At 37.0% G+C, this 19,278-nt stretch overlaps 4 protein-coding genes across 4 annotated transcripts; 3 read left to right on the forward strand and 1 right to left on the reverse strand.

The window, feature by feature from the left end:
• Positions 1-385: 385 nt before the first annotated feature.
• On the forward strand, positions 386-2,718 carry LOC137729929 (style cell-cycle inhibitor 1-A-like). The gene is made up of 4 exons (XM_068468979.1): positions 386-520; positions 825-941; positions 1,482-1,537; positions 2,299-2,718. The coding sequence occupies exons 1-4, from the start codon at positions 451-453 to the stop codon at positions 2,530-2,532; spliced, it is 477 nt and encodes a 158-aa protein (XP_068325080.1). The 5' UTR covers positions 386-450; the 3' UTR covers positions 2,533-2,718.
• Positions 2,719-3,962: 1,244 nt separating this feature from the next.
• Positions 3,963-9,116, forward strand: LOC137728935 (proteasome subunit alpha type-2-A-like). Its single transcript, XM_068467748.1, has 11 exons — positions 3,963-4,048; positions 4,157-4,233; positions 5,283-5,347; positions 5,581-5,627; positions 5,789-5,864; positions 6,320-6,387; positions 6,785-6,854; positions 7,532-7,617; positions 7,982-8,044; positions 8,202-8,267; positions 8,807-9,116. Exons 1-11 carry the CDS (start codon positions 4,008-4,010, stop codon positions 8,853-8,855), a joined length of 708 nt encoding a protein of 235 aa, XP_068323849.1. The 5' UTR covers positions 3,963-4,007; the 3' UTR covers positions 8,856-9,116.
• LOC137728932 (pentatricopeptide repeat-containing protein At3g24000, mitochondrial) lies at positions 8,977-12,617 on the reverse strand. Its single transcript, XM_068467741.1, has one exon. The coding sequence runs from the start codon at positions 12,615-12,617 to the stop codon at positions 9,441-9,443; it is 3,177 nt and encodes a 1,058-aa protein (XP_068323842.1). The 3' UTR covers positions 8,977-9,440.
• A 936-nt stretch (positions 12,618-13,553) lies between these two features.
• Positions 13,554-18,940, forward strand: LOC137729527 (DEAD-box ATP-dependent RNA helicase 10). Its single transcript, XM_068468501.1, has 13 exons — positions 13,554-13,858; positions 13,988-14,111; positions 14,217-14,286; positions 14,673-14,735; positions 14,840-14,914; positions 15,392-15,511; positions 16,285-16,326; positions 16,422-16,496; positions 17,297-17,443; positions 17,555-17,692; positions 18,124-18,235; positions 18,315-18,403; positions 18,537-18,940. Exons 1-13 carry the CDS (start codon positions 13,696-13,698, stop codon positions 18,672-18,674), a joined length of 1,356 nt encoding a protein of 451 aa, XP_068324602.1. The 5' UTR covers positions 13,554-13,695; the 3' UTR covers positions 18,675-18,940.
• Positions 18,941-19,278: the final 338 nt, after the last annotated feature.

Below are 19,278 nucleotides of genomic sequence, written 5' to 3' on the forward strand. Positions count from 1 at the left end.
AATATTTAGAGCCTCCAAATTAGGCATGAGCTGTTCTGGGCTGCTTGGGGATCTGTCATGCGCGATCCTATGGCATGGTTTAGCCAGTGGATCTTATGGCTGCTATTGCTCCAACATTCAATCAACGGATGATTTTAATTACCAATTTACAATGGCTCAGTTTTTTTGTCAATTGTGTGAGTATTTTTGTTAACACAAACTAAAATTAACACGGAAGAAGTTGTCACAAACAAATAAATTTACAAAAAAATTGATTGAACACAAATAAATTTCAAGGAGGGCAAAGTTGTCAAATAACACTACGAAAAGGCCATGAGGTTTGTGGTTAGAAGGATGCTAAAATTTCCCAAAATATTATATATATATATATAAATTCCCCGGGTCGGTCGACGATCTTGGTCTCGGGCTTTCCCTGGTTCCTCTCTCCTTCTGTAATTCTCTGCAATTCAAATGGGAAGCGACCGGAAATCGGAGGAGAAGAAGAAGAGTCGGAAAAGGAGCACCTCTTCATCTTCCGAAGGTGCTCAATTCTCTCCTTCCTTTCTCTCTCTCTCTCTCTCTCTCTCTCTCTCTCTCTCTCTCTCTCTCTCTCTCTCTCTCTCATTTGTCCAATGTCATAGCTTTTGTTGTTCTTGCTTAATTTCAACCGAGCCAAATAGCTATGTTATTTTCCAGTTGAGAAAGCATGGGACTTTTGATTTTCTCTCTTTCCCCAACATTTTATCAGCAACCAAACAAGTTTTATTTCTCCAGGGTTTGCTTGAAAGTGTGTGCAATTTGTTCCTCAGAATATATATATTGAATTCTGTGTTTTCTTTTAACAGATGAGGGAAAAGGCAAGAGGCAGAGAACAGTAGAGGATGAGGACAGGAAGAGCAGAAGGAGTGACAAGAAGGACAAGAAAAGGTCGCATATGCACTCAAAACACCGTTCCGCTAAAGGTATGTCGATACGAGTCTGAGTCTCACACTAGTTTAAGATGGATTTTACTTCGTTAAATCGAACTTTGCAATACTTGTTAAAATCGAACTTTTTGGGATTCGGATATGGCTATGAGTATATTCACTTTGTTTTGACCTCAATCTGCTGTTGTATACAGGCCTAATAGTTAAGTTGCAAAGGAAAAATTATGTTTCAGTTAGCTTAGCAGTCCAATTAGCGTAATGGTATATTGGAATTGGTATGTTTTTACCAGACATGTACGGGCTTACTAGTTGAATAATCGTGTAAATTGTGCTACAAGTTGCAGTCGAATTAGAGTAATGGCATTGTTAGTGGTTTATCAGGCACGTTCGGTGTTTGTAGAGTATGGGAAAACTTTGTTTCATCGAGTTGTTTTGACATTGAAAAAGTAAACACAAACCTACGAGATTAAGTACATGAAAGTGCATTATTTGACTAACCATTGTAGCTTTTTTAGCCTATTGAGGATGAGGTTCTTTATGGGAAATTACTTATCACATTGACGTATTTTGCCTCAGAAAAGAAGACAAAGGATAAGCACAAAAGTAAACATCACAAAGGCGATCGCCTCTCGGTAAGCTTTCTCATCTCCAATCATGAATAAATATTTGGTGTTTGAAGTACTCTCATCTGTGAACTATATATAATATGGATTTTATATGTACCTATAAATCTTTACAGAAATAAAAAGACAAAGGGTCAAACTTCTTGTAACAATTCTTTACAAAAAAAAATGTCAACCTGTCATTACATTTAATGTTATAAGTGCTTGAATATGTTAGCAGAAGTCCTCCATCCTTTGAGTAATTTGCCTCCTCTGAGTTACTGAAGAAGTGAGGCAATCACATAATGTTAGGCTAAAGTTTGCGGAGATTCTCTAAAGTCGGCAAAAATTTGATTTCTATTATTAGACCTCTTTGTTATTATTGGTGATCTGTTTTAGCTTCAGATGAAAGAGCATCAAAAGTTTATATTGTTTAATGGAATATACAGAAAATATGGGAACTTAGAGAGCGGCAATGGATAGTTTCCATGGATACCTACTTGTGATGTTCTAATGTAGAAACCAGAAAACAAGAGATCTAGTTTCAATATGCAGTTTTCGGTATCACTTGTCTTTTCTTGCAAGTTATATTTCGTAGGAAGTAGTGTCTTTAGTATTGTTTGGAAATGGTTTTTTATTGCACGCAAGAGTTTGTGGTGCTCAACCTATGGCATAAGGAATTGTCTGCTTTTTGATATTGATCACTTGATGGTCCTACTTATTATGGTGTTCATTGTATCCGGTTCTTGAACATTGATTTTCTGATGGTTAGGATATCGTTTTTCTTGCAGAAAATTGACTTCCAGGAGCTGTCCACCGATGACTATTTCTTAAAGAACAATGAGTTCTCTATGTGGCTGAAAGAAGAGAAAGATGTGTTCTTCTCCGATCTTTCATCAGAGTCCGCACGCCAACTATTTGCAGACTTTGTGAAAGTTTGGAACAAACAAAAACTTGAATCCAAGTACTACGAGGGGATCGCAAGCGGGCCCCGGTGTGCCCATGCGTGGAAAATTAAAGGGTGAAATGCAAGAGCAGTAGGTGATCCGGCTTTACCTGTTTTGTGCTGGTTTTGGGTTAGGTTTTCCGTCTACAGAGGGATGGTTTTGGTGTGACTAAACATCACAAATATATAGCTTAATTTCGTATGTGATTTCTTATTTGTAGCATGGTAAAAGAAAGGGTGTATCAAGGTGAAGTAGTTGACACGGCATATGCAGTTTTAATCTTCATTTCCCTACATGGCATCTGTAGATTGAGCTCGAGCTTGTTGCACTAATGAGCCAGGTCCGGCCGTGCGTAGCTCGAGCTCACTCTAGAAGAGCCGAGTTGAACCAATTTCAAGCTCGGGAGAATGTATCCAAGCTTGATCCATTTTGAAAATCAATTTAATTAACAATCAAACAATCAATTCGACCAAAGTTAGAAATTGACGCAATGTTTATAAAGTCTTAAAATTGGGACTTCATGGTCTATCTTGAAAATCATGTGAAATGTAGTTAGCTCAAATAAATTCGTGTCAAGGGCGGCTGGCCTTAGTTGTAAGAGAGTTTTAACGAAACACTTCTAGTACTGTTCATTTTTAACGAAAAATCACATTTTTACCTTTTCCTAGTACTATTCACTACATCTTTATTTGTCATTTTTCATTAAAACTAAAGTTTTTTTTTTATTTTTTATTTTTTATTTACTTTTCCTTAGTTTTAATAGGACCTCTGAATTTTATGGTGCTTTGAAAAACAACTTTTTAAGATATTTTGTTACATTTCCGTCCTTGTAATTTCATTTTTTTTTTTTTTGGTCAAATGAAAACTTCATTAAAGACCCAAAGATGGGCAGCAAGTCCAAACAAAGGCAATGATAGCCCAAAGGCAAAACCCAAAATAAAAAAGAGAGTCCAATCGATACAAACTAGACAACAGCAGAATATGATCTAGACAATCCAACATCGGTTGACCATTAAAAATTGTCAATGAAGTTGACTTTTCCATCCATTCGTGTGTACATGTTCTTTTATAAAAAAGCCGACGTGGAAAAGAAATTTCCGTCATTTGACAGAACTAACGGTTGTAACACAACGAAATTACAAGGATGAAAATGCAACAGAAAAATCTACAGGGTCAGTGTCCAAAATAAAAAAAACTAGGGGGTCAAAAGTAAAAACCCAAATAAGTAAACAAGACACAGGTAAACATGACACGCCAGTTCATACGCCGTCGTTTCATCCATATTCTTCTTTTATGCACTGAAGAGTGAAGACTCTCTCTTCAAGGAGCCTTCTTCTCTCGCAGGCGGTTCTGAACTTCCGAGTCAGGTACGCCTCAAAAGACCCGAAATTTAGCTTGCCGTTAGGGTTCTATAGAAACCCAATTTACTAATTTTCACTAGAAATTGAAAACTTCACTTCTCAAGCAACAATTAATTGTCCTTTTTAATTGAAAATTGATGGGTTAGTTCTGATTTCTCTGTTTCCGCAGGATTTTTTGGGTTGGAAAGCACAATGGGTGATAGCCAGTACTCGTTTTCTCTTACCACTTTCAGGTATTTGACTTGTGGACTCGATTTTGTATTAGAAGTTTGATTGGAATCGTGTTTTTTTTTTTTATTATTTATTTTGGGGCATAATTTTTATGTTTATTTGGGATTCAGTCCTTCTGGGAAGCTTGTTCAGATTGAGCATGCGCTGACTGCGGTTGGGTCTGGCCAGACGTCGTTAGGGATTAAAGGTACGCAAACTGTTATGCCTTCCCTAAGTTTTTATATTCGGATACGTTTGAATTTACACATTCTAGTGTTCGTCTCGAATAAGAAAGTAGACAGATTCAATTGGTCAGGAAAAAAGATGAACAATCTGTTCATTGTTGTTTGAAACTGGTGTGAAAGAGTTAAAGGGTATTACACATTAACTATATTAGTTCGGTGGTTGCCTCAAATGTTTAGAATTGTTGTTATTGTTGGTAAGAATGAAAAATTATTTCCTGTTAAGGAATGAGTTTCCAACACCTCATATGGAACTTTCTTATTGATCCACGATAAATGAAATTGGCTGGAAGCGGCGTTTAGTTTCTATGGGTAGGGGAAGAAAATGGGTGTGGTTGAAACCAGTGCATTCAGGAGAGAGAAATAAAAGAAGCTAAGAGTTAGACTTGGTAGAGTTTAGTGCTTAGGTTTTTTAATTTATAGTTTTGTTACTGATGGGAAGGGGCTTTGTCTTTCTGGTCGTTTGGTGCGGTGGGCTATGTGTCACGAATTTTGGGACAAGGGTTTTTGCAGCTGAAGGTTTTAAATATCGATTTTACTAAAACGTAGATAGTTCAATTATATTGCAATTTTTCTTCAATGGTGTACTGAGTAGTATGAAAAATGAATGATTGAGATTGAAAGTAGAAAATTTAAAATGTACATTTTTTTGGTTCAAATTATTGCGACCACCCTCATGATATACCAACTATGATAGCAACATGCCTATCGTATGCAAGATTGGGGCTCATGCTTCCGTTGGTAATTTTAATGGACATGGAATGAAAGATCTTATGACAGCATTGGAGTCATTAGTTATATAAAAAGATCATTGTTCTTACTGCTATAGTGCTAAACATAAATACCATCTGTTGCTTAAATGTGTATATCTTTAACTTTCTGAAAAGTTTCCGGATCTTTTTTCGTTTTGATTCAGCTTATTGATTTGGTTTTTACGCCAGCTAAGTTTGGAAATCTATCATATAGTTAGTGTTAATGATTTTGTTATTTAGAAAAATCTATCTGGTTGTTGTAGCTGCTAATGGAGTTGTCATAGCAACAGAGAAGAAACTGCCATCTATCTTGGTTGATGAAGCATCTGTGAGTGATTACGCTACTCTTTTTTATAGAATGCAGTTCATCAGTTTTGTTTTAGTTCCATGCTGGTGCTGGATTTCCAAACTTTTTGCACTGATATATAGCTTGTGTATCTCATCAACTATCTTATTTAAGAAATTGAGTTTGTTTTCTTTCCACCTCTATGGCATGTTCTCTCAGATAATCACGTAGTATACTTCCGACTTCTTGTAACCTTTCAAGTTTTTGGGTTGCAGGTTCAGAAAATTCAGTTATTGACGCCAAACATTGGAGTTGTTTACAGGTTTGTCTGTGCTATATGCTTGAGTTTTTCAAGTTGAGGTTTCACATTACTAGTTTGATATTACTTTCATGTTGTTGCTGCTATAATGCTTCAATAATCTCTGATCCATGGAAAGTCTTAGCTATGATAAAAATAACTGCAATTTACTGTTCTTCATGCAGTGGCATGGGTCCAGATTTCAGAGTTCTGGTTCGGAAAAGTAGGAAACAGGCAGAGCAATATCATCAGTTGTATAAAGTATGACTCAAATTCTGTCTTTTTCATCTCTTATTACCTTTATTCTTACCCGTAGTATTGATATTGTTCCTTGAGCATATGCTAAGTATTGGAATTTCAGTTTACATTCCTTAGAAGAATCCATATGAATCTATATTCTCTTCAATGTGCACAACACCATTGAAGCATTTTTTTTTTTGTTTGGTAATTTTATTGTTTTTTGAGCTTCTAAACATAGTATATGAATTTGTTTTGGTCATGGGATGGGGCTTCAAATGGATTGAAGTCTTAGTATTTTGGGACTACGTCTAACTAGTATCTTTTTCTTAAGTGATATCTACCTTCTACCCCAATTTGTGAGAATGAGTCTCAACTTGAAACAAGTTGATTTATTACTTTACTTAGTCACTCAGTCAATTACTGTAATTTGTCTATTTTGAACGTAACTTACAATGTGATTTGGTGGGTATTTACAGGAACCCATCCCTGTCACACAACTAGTGAGGGAAGTTGCTGCTGTTATGCAGGAGTTCACACAGTCGGGGTAATCATCTTTCTTCTCACAACCTAGTTTACTATTTTAAGATTCTTAACTATGTTCTTGCTCATATTAATCATCCATATTGGTCCAAACTTCGAAGAAATTGAAGGGTTTTAATGCTTGAGTTGCTTATATATTAAAATGTGTTAAGGGAAGTTTAGTATCATTTAATCATTTGAAAATTTTTAGTATTTTAAATGATTTATCGTTGAAAATATGCCTGGGGAACTTAAAATTTGAAAGATTTTGATCTTGATAACTTAAGCTTGAGTATTGTAATTTTATGCTTAGACTTCGTGCACAAGCAAATGTATGTTTTGTGTTTTCAACTTGAGTCTGCCACTAACTTTAGGTCCTTTCCCACCTTAGAAACTCTGATTTGACTTTGTCATCTTTCTAGTGGTGTAAGGCCTTTCGGAGTTTCACTGCTGGTTGCCGGCTTTGATGACAAAGGTCCACAACTATTTCAGGTATGTGTATTCTGTCCTCTCTTAGTGTAAACGTATGGTGCACAAGTGTGCTTGAGTCTTTGAGTACAAACTATAGAGGTCCAAGGAGAGCAATCCTTTTTCCTTTTGGCGTTCCCTTTTCTTTTTAAAATTAGCATGCTCTCGTATTTCAATATTTCTCTTAGCCATCGGTTTTTATGCTCTTGTGTTTCAATATTTCTCTTAGCCATCAGTTTTTTCTTTCTTGATTTCTCATCTTGTGACATTTGAATGTACTACTCAATCATAATTCCTGTACCAAAATTGTCTGTTTCCAGTACTAAAGTTGCAGTTGAAACATTTTTGCTTTTAAAACATTGCATTTTGACCTCCTCTCATCATGTAAGTGAGATATGGCAACATCATTTGATTTACAACGAAATATGTGAACTTTAAATTTAGGGTAGTATATGTAACATGCGCATTTCCTCCTTTGTATATGAAATGCCCCTTTTATGCTGGCAGGCTATGTCATAGAATCTCTTCAACCTAGCTAAGTAGCAATTAATGTTGCAATCTAGTTGTCTGAAAAAGTCATAATTTAGTTGGCAAAACATACACACGCATACCACAACCTTTTAAAGATTTGGTAGGTATTTATTTTTCCGATATCTATTTTCCATTGGATTTCTGCATGACTGATTTTTGTTATGCTGTAGGTGGACCCATCAGGTTCTTACTTTTCTTGGAAAGCTTCTGCCATGGGGAAAAATGTTTCTAATGCAAAAACATTCCTTGAGAAAAGGCACGTTAGGATCAACAATTATAGAAACTGTCTTCTGATTTATGTTCCTTTTGTCTAAATTTGTAAACTAAAGCAATAACCACACGGTGCTTAACATCTCATAATTGCATTGTACACTTAATTATGAATCAAGTTGGAGGCTGAACGAAATTTTGGAACTCAATGGTCATTGATTTGCAAGAGTAGTCTTTGTTCTATTTTATTTATCTCAGTAATTATTGACAGCCTATATTGGATGTCTAATCGGGAGCATGCCCTCGTCACTTCTTTTAACCCTTTAATTGCATTTTATTTCTTTATCCCAGCCTTGAGTTTTATGTTTGCTTTGAATTTAGCTTACGATTCATGTGACTATTTCTTGTAGGTACACTGAGGACATGGAACTTGATGATGCTGTCCACACGGCAATATTGACCCTGAAAGAAGGGTATGCACTTTATCCTTCAGTTTTTTATTTTAATTTTAATCTTCCTAAATGAAACAAATTCAGACCTGAATTTATGCATATATCAAGTACAGCTGTATTCTACTATACAAATATAAGTTAGCTCTTTCATGACGTTTCTTTCTGCGTTTGGTTTTAGGTTTGAAGGACAAATCTCTGGGAAAAACATTGAGATTGGCATAATTGGTGCTGACAAAAAATTCAGGCAAGTTTCCGTGTGTTATAAATTGCCGTTACTTTGCTCATTATATATATTCTTAGTTTGTTGTAGTTCTTTCCTTTTCGTTTTTTGCTAAAATATGGCAGATTGAAAAATTAACTTTGAACTTAAGCAAATCTGGGCTGATTTTCATCGGCTTTATTTGAGTAATAGTTTAGCTTTAGTTTCAGCCAGGACAAAATTTTAATCTGGCTCACTTAGCAACATGCAAGCAGTAGTCCAACCATGACCACGGATATGTAGACTTGCATGAGTTATAACATAAAATGCAGAGTTGTTTTCATGTAAATGCACGATTGTAAACCGCATAACATAAGTTGATGCATTTCTAACCGGCAGGTTTGATTAAAATGGAAAACCAAAGAAAAACAAAAGCTAAAGTATATGGTACTAGTTTCCTAGTTTTAATTTTTGTCGGTTCCTTTCTTATTCGACACGAAATACTAGAATGTGTAAATTGGTTCACCCTTTAGTTGGGATGCTGCATTTGCTTATGAATATTTGTTGTGATTCTGTTGTTGCAGAGTACTTACACCAGCTGAAATAGAAGATTACTTGGCCGAAGTGGAGTAGATTGGGACCAAGAGAAATGGAAAGCTCAGAGCAACCAGACTACAGAGTACTCACGCTTTCGGGAGTTTTGTAGTCCCCCCGCTTTGTTGTTCTAGCAAAACATGCTTTCGGGTTTTCCTTCTTCAACTATTGTGCTTATTTTGTAAAATGCTGTTAAACCTAATCGTTACTCGCTTCTAACGATGGTACATGCTTGTGGCTCTGGCTTTTTCTTCAATAACTGCAAGCTTCCAGTATGCATTAGCTTCACTTCTTTGATAAGCTCACTTATTTGACAAATTCGCCAATCCCTTACAATTTTTGCAATTTCCACAGACGTAATTTCGAATTGCAATTCGGATCATGTCAACTTCAGGGTACAAAACTATTCGCATTCGAATTAGGTCCACAAATTAGTATTTCAACTTATGTTCCCATAAAATTAATTGAGATTTCAGATAAGAGTACAGAGATATGGTACAAAAGAATTCAAGTCCCAATACATGTTGGAAGAATTGGGATTTCAAACCTATCTATTGCTTGGTGCCGAAGTAACGATGCCCTCTTTAATCAGTACCGTGTTATCGAGGTTCTTATTTAGCTTCCTCACCAATAGTCAGAACAAGAACACTTGCCGTCGCTGAAATGGTGAAACCGGTAAGGATCTCTCAATATGATTTTCTGCCCGACTACTGCACTAACATGCTTGTAGACAGAATGGCAATCGCCACAGACACGAAGGTTCTTGAAAACCTTAACTGGTGAACCTTCTGGAGTATTGATCAATGCGAAAGCAAGGGCGATTCTCTCACTGTGGTTCCAAAGATTTTGTTCCTTCTGTTCTTCATCTGTATCCTGCAGTGCATAGCTGGTATCCGGGACATAACCTGCTTCTCTAATCATCTTCATGAGCTCTCCCAACTTGGCATAAATTTGCTCTGTCTGTGGATGGGACTGCTCTCCCATCCCAAATTTACTTACCTCGGTTTTCAACTTGACCCAACTGCACGCAGGCTTCTTCGTTATGTTTCTCGATCCCATCTGCCTCCTTACGTTCTCTACTTCCTCCCATCTACCAGTAGTTGCACACACATTTGAGAAAAGAACATAAGCTGAATCGTCCGATGGATCTAGCTCTAGGAGATGTTCTGCAGCTTTCCTCGCTAACTCCACATTACGATGGATTTTACATGCAGCCAGCAAGCTCCGCCACACAAGGTCATTTGGAGGCACAACCATTCCTTTAATAAAATTTTCAGCTTCAGCAAGCCTTCCAGATCGTCCAAGAAGATCAATCATGCACACACAATGCTCTATTCCTGGTGGGACGCCAAACTCTGTGGTCATTGAATTGTAGTACGCAAGACCATCATCCACCAGACCCCCATGACTGCAAGCAGACAAAAGTGAAACAAAGGTAACATGATCTGGTTTCAAGCCAAGATTTAGCATTTCATGAAAAGCTTCCCTAGCCTTCGGGAAACACCCATGTTTGGCGTAAGACGATATCAAAATGTTCCATGATAATCGTGACCTGCTGGTTGGCAAGGGAAGTAATTTCAAAACATCTTCCATATTCCCACATTTTCCATACATATCCATGGCAGCATTTGCAACGTAATCGTCTGAGTCAAAACCAAGCTTAACCACCAAGGCATGAAGTTGTTCGCCTTCATCCAACATAGCCAGGTCTGCACTAACAGAAAGTGCCACAGAAAGGCTGAACTGATCTAAGTCCACTCCAGCTTTTCTCATCATCACTACAAGTTTCAAAGCTTCCTCTAAGCCATGATTAGCATTTGCACATATGAGCGCATTCCATGCGATAGAGTTCTTGAAAGCTAATCCATTGAATATGGAATTACTTGAATTTAAATCACCACACTTAGCATACATTGTTATGAGGGTACTCTGCACATGCTTGTCCGAATCAAATCCTGTTAGAACTATATGCGCATGGATGGGCATTCCATGTTTGAGAAGATCACCAGGAGTCAGAAAAGCACCAAGGACATTGATTATTGTAATGTAGTTTGCTGGAGTTCCTTCTTCTCTCATGAACTTGAAACCTTTTATTGCCTCATTTGGTTCTTTGCTCTCAGCGTAACCACCTATGAGGGCATTCCAAGTAACTTGATCTCGGTTGGGCATTATTTGCAGCACCTTTTCTGCTTCAACCATCATACCAAACTTGCCGTACATTGTAACCAGTGCATTGCCAATTATCAGATTGTCTTGTAGGCCTGCAAAGACTGCAAGAGCATGAAGAATCTTGCCTTCAATGAGAAATTCAGGGTTCGGACAAGCAGATAGTGCACTTGTTAGAGTCACATAATTTACTGGTTTTCTCATCCGAAGCATTTCAGAGAAAAGTTCCAAGGCATTTTGGTACTCATCATTCTGCACATAGCATGCTAACATCGAGTTCCATGAGATTATATCCTTCTCTATCATTCTTTGGAAAACTAACTCAGCATCTTTGGACCTTCCAGCCTCCGAATACATACTTAAAAGAGTATTGCAAACACAGACATTTGCCTCCAACCCTAGTTTTACAACTAAGCCATGAATTCCACTGCCCCACTTCAGTTTCTCTGAGGAACCAGAGACTGTCAACAATGTCGAAAGCGTTGTGGAATTCACCTCTTTATTAACACTCCGCATACAGTGAAAGTGCCTTAATGATTCTTCGCAAAGCCCATTTTGTGCATCTGCAGAAATAATCGAATTCCATGAGATTATATCACGCTCATCCATCTGATCAAAGACATAGCAGGCCGCTTCTACATTTCCGCAGCTACCATACATGGATATGAGAGAGTTTGCTACAGAAACACTAGTCTCTAGTCCGAGTTTCACGACATGTCCAAGAACTTGATGACCTAATGGTTCATTCCCTAGCATCCCACAAGTACTAATGACTATAGCAAATGTGTTATCATTGCAACACACTCCTTCATATATCATACGCTTATATATGTTTATAACTTCTTCCGAATCTCTATTAGTTGAACGGCCAACAATCAAAGAAGTCCAAGTAACCACATTCTTCTCCGGCATCTCCTCAAAAATCTTTTGAGCAGAAGACACAAAACCATAGGTGCCATAGAAGTGCAAAAGCGAAGTCCCAACAAAGACATCACAAAACAAACCAATTTTAACCACAAAACCATGGACCTGCAACCCTTCACTAAACCTACAAGCAGACTTATCACACGCAGTTATCAAACTAGCAATGACAAACCCGCTTGGCTTAACACCGCAGCCAATCATTTCGCAGAAGAATCCAATCGATTCGGAATACAACCCCACTCGTACATAACTCGATATCATCGTGTTCCAAGAAGCTTCATTTCTCTCAGGAATATTATCAAACACATACCTTGCATAACCAATACGACCAAACTTCGAGTACATATTCACCAAAGTATTAAAACTGAACACACCAAGAGGCACAAAACCCTTCACGCACAATCCATGTAGCGCTCTTCCATTGATGTCTCTGGTGATCTCTGAGAAGCCCTTTTGAGAAAAGCATGAGACTTCGGGGTTGGGGTGGTTTGAAAGGTGGAGATACTGAATGCCGCCATAGTTTGTGGGTTCTTCTGGGCATGGTGGGAGAGAGATGGGTTTTGGGTTTAGGTAGCTTCTGCATGTAACAATGGCGGAATAGGTGGGTGGAAGTGGAAGTGGAAGAAGCACAAGTTTCAGAGCTGAGAGTTTTCTGCAGCGAATAGCCAGCTCTGCTTCTTTTGCTTCTTCAGTTCTCCTTCCACTGAGCATACAAATTCTTCAATAATTTCTGGGTTGAGGTAATTTCAAGGTTTAACTATTGTAATTATTGGGTCTACATATTTATTTTAAAAAAAAAATTTATTTAACAAAAAAAATAGTCTAAGTTCATTCTTTAATAATCCCGAGCTAAAATTTTAGGCTAGAATCGTTTTTTGGCTAAAAGATAAATTTTCCGGACTAAAAAATTTGACTTTTAGCCTAACCATTGGAGATGATCTAATTGGTTATGCAAGGTATGTGTTTGATAATATTAAACACATATCTTACGATGAAATTGGTTAAGCCCAATGATGGATTTTGGCCCAGCTGTTATCTAGCCCAGTGATGGATTATGGCCCAGTTTTTTTCCGGCCCAATCTTACTCTTTCTCAAATTTTACTTTTTGTAACACATATCTTTCTTCGGGTGGTTTTATTGCCAATTTGCCATCCCTTGACACAAATCTATTGACTGACAACAAAAATAAAAACACAAAAATAGGTCTATACATAACACTACTCTTGTGCGTATTGTTAAGTATTGATTACTGAAGCTCGATATGAATTTCTAAATTTTGCATAAATCAATGGACTATTTTGCAAATTAACATTATTACAGATTACTAAACCGATACACAGTTTTTAATCGATCACTACAAATTGCTAAAAATATTTAATTGTATTCTAACATATTCAATTTTTATTTTGTTTAGTCGTTAATTTGTTTATTTTATTTGATACAAAAATAATAAATAATAAGTGTGTAAAAATTACTTCTTTTTTTTTTTTTTTTGGAAACAAAAAAAAATCACTTCTTTTTGAATTTGAAAGATAAAAATAGAAAGTAAAATAAGGCCAAATGAATAAATTATCAGGGGTAAAATTGTAAGTAGACATAATATAATCTCCTTGTTATTTGTCGGCTTAAACCCTCACGCACCAGAGGCAGAGACGACGCAAGAAAAACGAAAAACCCTAACGGCCGAATCCCGTAGACTTCAACCTCTCGCGCCACACACCTACAGCTTCAGCTGACATTAACACGCTGCTGTTTCTGCTTCGAAGTACAAATCCGGCACCGAGACAGCATGGCGGCTACCGACGAAGAGAAGGAGGAGGCGACAACGACGACGACGACGACGACGTTTAAGAATTTGGGGATATGCGACGAATTGGTGGATGCTTGTGAGAAATTGGGCTGGACAATCCCTACCCCAATTCAAGTCGAATCCATGCCTGCCGCCCTCGAAGGTCCGGTCGCTCTCTCATTGCATTTGCTTCAGTTTTTCTATCAATAAAATTTGAGCTTGCTTTGCATTTACAGATAGATTTTGTATATATTTGGCTACTGATTGTATATATGATTTTTTGGGTATAAAGGAAAGGACTTGATCGCACTTGCACAAACGGGTTCGGGTAAAACCGGCGCATTCGCGCTTCCTATACTGCAAGAACTAATAAAGACTCCACAATCCTTTTTCGCTTGCGTTCTGTCTCCAACGAGGTCAGTTAAGCGACTTGAATGATATGTTTATAGGAAGATATATGTCTCAAAAAACAAAATTTGTTGTTGTTTTGTATTGTTGAAATTCATTTGGGTGTTCTGCAGAGAGCTTGCAATTCAGATCGCCGAGCAGTTTGAAGCTTTGGGGTCCGAGATTGGCGTCAAGTGTGCAGTGGTGAGCAATTGATGTTTTTAGTTTACTAGCTTGGCAAAGTGCATGTTATGCATTGTATGAGCTTTGTTCTTTTGTGTATGTAGTGTCGTGGTAATTTGATGAAAATGTAAATTGTTACAGTTTTTAAAAGGTGAAAACTAATGAAAATATACCAGTAGCTTCTTTTGTTGTTTGTTAAAGTTTTGTTTCATATTTAGGACGAATGTTTTTGAACAATTTATAGTGTCAATGTGTTGGTGCTTTATGTAGGCCTGTAAAGTACAGAGACGTTATCTTTTCTAATGCTCTGGAAGCTAACAATTTGAAGTTGTTAATTGAAGCTTTTTATTGAATTAACTATTCTAAACATTTTGAATGCTACTTAGTGCTTTACCTAATTGTTTTAGCTTGTTGGAGGAGTGGACATGGTGCAACAATCTATCAATCTTGCAAAGCGGCCACATGTTGTTGTAAGTTGTTATTTTACTTAACAAATAGCTTATGTAACAATTTTGTAGAAATGCCTTTGGGTTTCATGTCAATTTTTTCTAAAAGAATAGGTATTCTCTTGCAGGTTGCGACACCTGGACGCCTCATGGATCATCTATCCAACACAAAAGGATTTTCTCTTCGCACGTTGAAATTTTTGGTAGGAATTATTTTTGTTATGTCATCTGTTCAGTTGTTTCTTTGAATAACAACTTAGAAATGGGTTAGAGTGGTTTGGGCATATAAAAGGTAGACCACTAGATGTAGTTGTTGGCAGATGCAAGACTAGTAAAAGTAAGAACAAAAAGACCAAGAGGTCAGCCAAGACGAACATGGGATTACATAATGAAAAGATCATTGAAAAAATGATTTAGATTTAATAAGAAACATGAAATATATTTTGTTTTGGTCTATCATTTGTTTGTAGTTAGTTAAATTTGTTAAACATAGAACAACGTTTCCCGTCATACATTTTTTGGGAATATTTCTTGCATCTTCTTTCCCATCCATTAGACTAGCAACATTATCTTATACGATCATCTAGAACAATTTGTACTTGTGTGTGATATAACCTCGACTGTCCCATGACTGAGACTTGGTTAGAAATACTCTGAGTCTCTTATATCCAATGGAGCAGGTTTTAGATGAGGCTGACAGGTTGCTTAATGAGGACTTTGAAAAGTCAATTGATGAAATTCTGAATGAAATCCCTCGTGATCGGAGGACATACTTATTCTCTGCTACTATGACTAAAAAGGTACATGTCTAACTAATTCAAAGCATCTATGGAAGTGTTTGTATTGCTGCAATTGTTTTAGTTTTGTGTCATGACTTCTCTGCACGTCAAGTACCATAAATCAATTTTTTAATTGGACTTATGTCACCAGCAAATAAAAGGAATATATGTAATTTCACTACTTTTTTGGAAGAGAAAAAAAAAGGAATGTTAAGAAGCCTGCATATGAAGAAAAATTCTTTTATGCTGCTGTTACAGTTATATGAGGTTGCATTTTGTACTTCAAGTGTTCTTGTACTTCCTTCCTGCTTCTTAGCAGAGACGATCTGTGCTTCTCATAATTTATATAGATTACAGATTATGGAAGCAGATTCCTAATGCTTGTAATATTAGGGCTTGTTTGGCAAGTGCTTTTAAACGACTGAAATCACTTTTAGATAAAATATTTTTGGAACCAAACCTTAGTAAAAATACAAGTTAATTCTGCAAAAGCCCTTGAAGTGCTGCCAGCAAGAAGCACATAACTGGTGCTTTTAGCAGAAAGCACTTTCAGTCATTTAAAAGTACTTGCCAAACGAGCCTTTAGGTTTTTGGGTTGAGCTGGCCTTAGTTTAGTAGTTAACAATGTATCTAGTTTCGTCCTTGAAAGGCACCAATTAGATTGTGCTGGTGTTGCATTGGAGTGCAACACATAGGAAACAGATGAGTCGTATATGACGGAGGCTTGCCCTCTGAACCTTATATATTCCAAAAGTTATTCATCAGCTAACAGAATTGTGCTTGTAACATTGCAGGTTCGGAAGCTGCAAAGGGCTTGCCTAAGGAACCCTGTGAAGGTATGATGAAAGTGTTTGCTGGACCATGTTCATTCTGCACAATTCAAATTTTTTCTTCCAGTATTAAAACAACTGCATTTCTTGACTTATCTCAGATTGAAGTAGCGTCTAAGTATTCGACGGTTGACACGCTAAAGCAGCAGTATCGTTTTCTGCCAGCCAAGTACAAGGTTTTCGCTGTCTTGCTATTTTTCTCCTCATATGATTTTTAATCCAATGTTATTCGTCTACTCAGTTAGATAATCAGGACATGTCATGTTGCTCATGAGTCATATACAGATAATATTATGGCACGGACTGCTGCTAATAGTTTCCAATAAAAGTATGTGAATTATCACGAAGATATTTTGGTCAACATTTTGATTAGGAAAGAAGATCCTTCTATTATAGTTGTCATTCAGCAGTTTGGGAAAGCATTTTTTTAATTGCTTTGAGCTTTTATTTCCTTGGTTGTTTGTGAAGCCAGATCCAGTAACTTGTATTTTCTCTTGTGCAACTGCAAATTAGTTTCTTTATAAATAGAAAAGAAATACAATGCCTGATGTTATGCCTTTTTCTCTTAAAACATTGATCTGTATTAGTATATGGGGTTATAGATAATAAAGAAATGTCAAGACCAGTAGGTTTAACTTGGGCTATAGTAGCTTCTGAATTGGTTAATATATCTGGGGGACATCCTGGAGTGAAGGTATGATTTGAAGCATGTGTGCCTGGGGAGCGGAAGGGCATGCATGACAATATTATAATTATAGATGAATTGTTGAATTCGTTGGTGAATTTATGAAATACCATAATACATGGTATGCACCATAAATGAGGCACATCAAATATTTGGTGCAAGATCCGGACACAGTTTGAAGATGTAATCATGACATGCATTCTTTCTTTCACGAAGTTCCTAGCATTTATGCCTTTTTTTTGTTAATGTCTGTCTCTCTTGCTTATAAATTCACAGTTATTGTGATCACAGGATTGCTATCTTGTATATATTCTGACAGAGAAGTCTCAGTGTACAACTATGGTATTCACCCGCACATGCGATGCAACACAAGTTTTGGCTTTGATGCTTCGAAATCTTGGCATAAGGGCCATCCCAATTAGTGGTCACATGAGCCAGGTATATAACATCAAATTAAGTACTTTGAATTTACTAATTTCATTTGAAGCACATTGTTTGGCTTATATTTCAAGGTTTTCTCTAACCTTGTTCATGTATTATTTCTGGCAGTCAAAAAGGCTTGGAGCCTTAAATATGTTCAAAGCTGGAGAATGTAATGTACTTATCTGCACTGATGTGGCTAGTAGAGGATTGGATATTCCATCAGTGGATATGGTTATTAATTATGACATTCCCACAAATTCTAAGGTTAGGCTTGCTATTTACTATTTGGGTCTTAATATATTTGTTGCGTTTTTGTTCCATCTAAAACCCAATATTGTTATGGCTGCATTGCACAGTTTTTACCAGTACGACCCCGAAAAGTTTGTCATAAAGTTAATTAGTGGTAGTGGACGACAATTAATACGTGAAGACTTCATTACTAGTCAGTGATACAGAACGGCTTCCCTTGCCTCCCCCCGTGCCCCTCGTCTCTTTCTATATAATACTTGTAATGCTTTGCAGAAAGCATGCTTGCTTAACCTGTAAGCGTACCTATTCAAGGAATAAAAAGATAAAAAGAGGAAGAAGAAAAATGATATATTTTAGTTCTGTTTAGGGGATATATTATTTGAAGAACTGTGCTATTCTTTTTTTCTTTTTTTATGCCATTGTTTGCTAACTATTATGAATCACAGGATTATATCCATAGAGTTGGAAGGACTGCTCGTGCTGGACGATCTGGGGTTGCAATCTCTCTAGTGAACCAGTATGAGTTGGAGTGGTATATACAGATAGAGAAGCTTATCGGTAAGCTATAGTTTCCCATGCTTGTCTGGTGGGATATCGAAACGAGTGTTTTTTACGCTTACAATTGGTTACTGTTCAGGCAAAAAGTTACCCGAATTTTCTGCTCAAGAAGAGGAAGTCTTGCTACTGTTGGAACGTGTCGGACAGGCCAAAAGACTAGCCCAGATGGTACTGTTCTTCCCAAGTTGATGTTTTTGATTTTTGTTTACATATCAATCTCAAGGATTTTGTTTCATTTACGGGGTATGTATCCCATTGAATAGATATAGTGCTCAACGTGTTCTACATTTGACATCTCCAGAAAATTAAGGAGAGCGGAGGCAAGAAGAGGAAGGGGGGAAACAATGGTGAGGAGGAGGATATTGACAAGTACTTAGGTCACAAAGGAGGAGGAAAGTCCGGAGGAAAGTCGAAGAAGTTCAAAAAATCAAGAGATTGATTCCACTCCAATGCCAAGTTTTGTTCTCGAGAGAATTTTTTGCTTTTCGGTAACTATGTACCTCAATTCAACAAGGTGCCACCGAATACTTGCTTACCTTCTGTTGTTTGACGAAGGCAACAAGTAACTAGAGGACCGGCAATGAAATTTTTAATCTTTTTATGTAACATATCATGCTCAACATTTTCTTGACTGAGGGAAGATGTTGAACATTTGTCCCATAATCTTTTTGGAAGTTTGATAAACATTGTTGATTTAGGTTTTCAGTTATTTAATATCATCATTTTCTATCATTTCTCTGATTTGGAATCCAAATTTCCAGTTGCAAAACTACGTAGTATTGAAAAGATTAGGGACAAACAATGGTGAGGTCCTAAGTTCTTGTCATGATAATGGACAAAATGATTTGAACTTGAGACCTACGTCATAAAAAGAAAGTTACTGAAACAACAATTTCTGGGTTCCTATACCGCCTGGGAGCTACAACTGCAACAACTCCGTGGTTGACGTCTTATTTAGCACTTCCCATCGACTACGCTTGTTGATTGATTAGGAAGAAGAAATCGAGCTAAATATGGTCAGAAATATAATTAAGCCAAAAGAA

This window comes from Pyrus communis, chromosome 3 (genome assembly GCF_963583255.1).
Source record: "Pyrus communis chromosome 3, drPyrComm1.1, whole genome shotgun sequence".
Classification (NCBI taxonomy): domain Eukaryota; kingdom Viridiplantae; phylum Streptophyta; class Magnoliopsida; order Rosales; family Rosaceae; genus Pyrus; species Pyrus communis.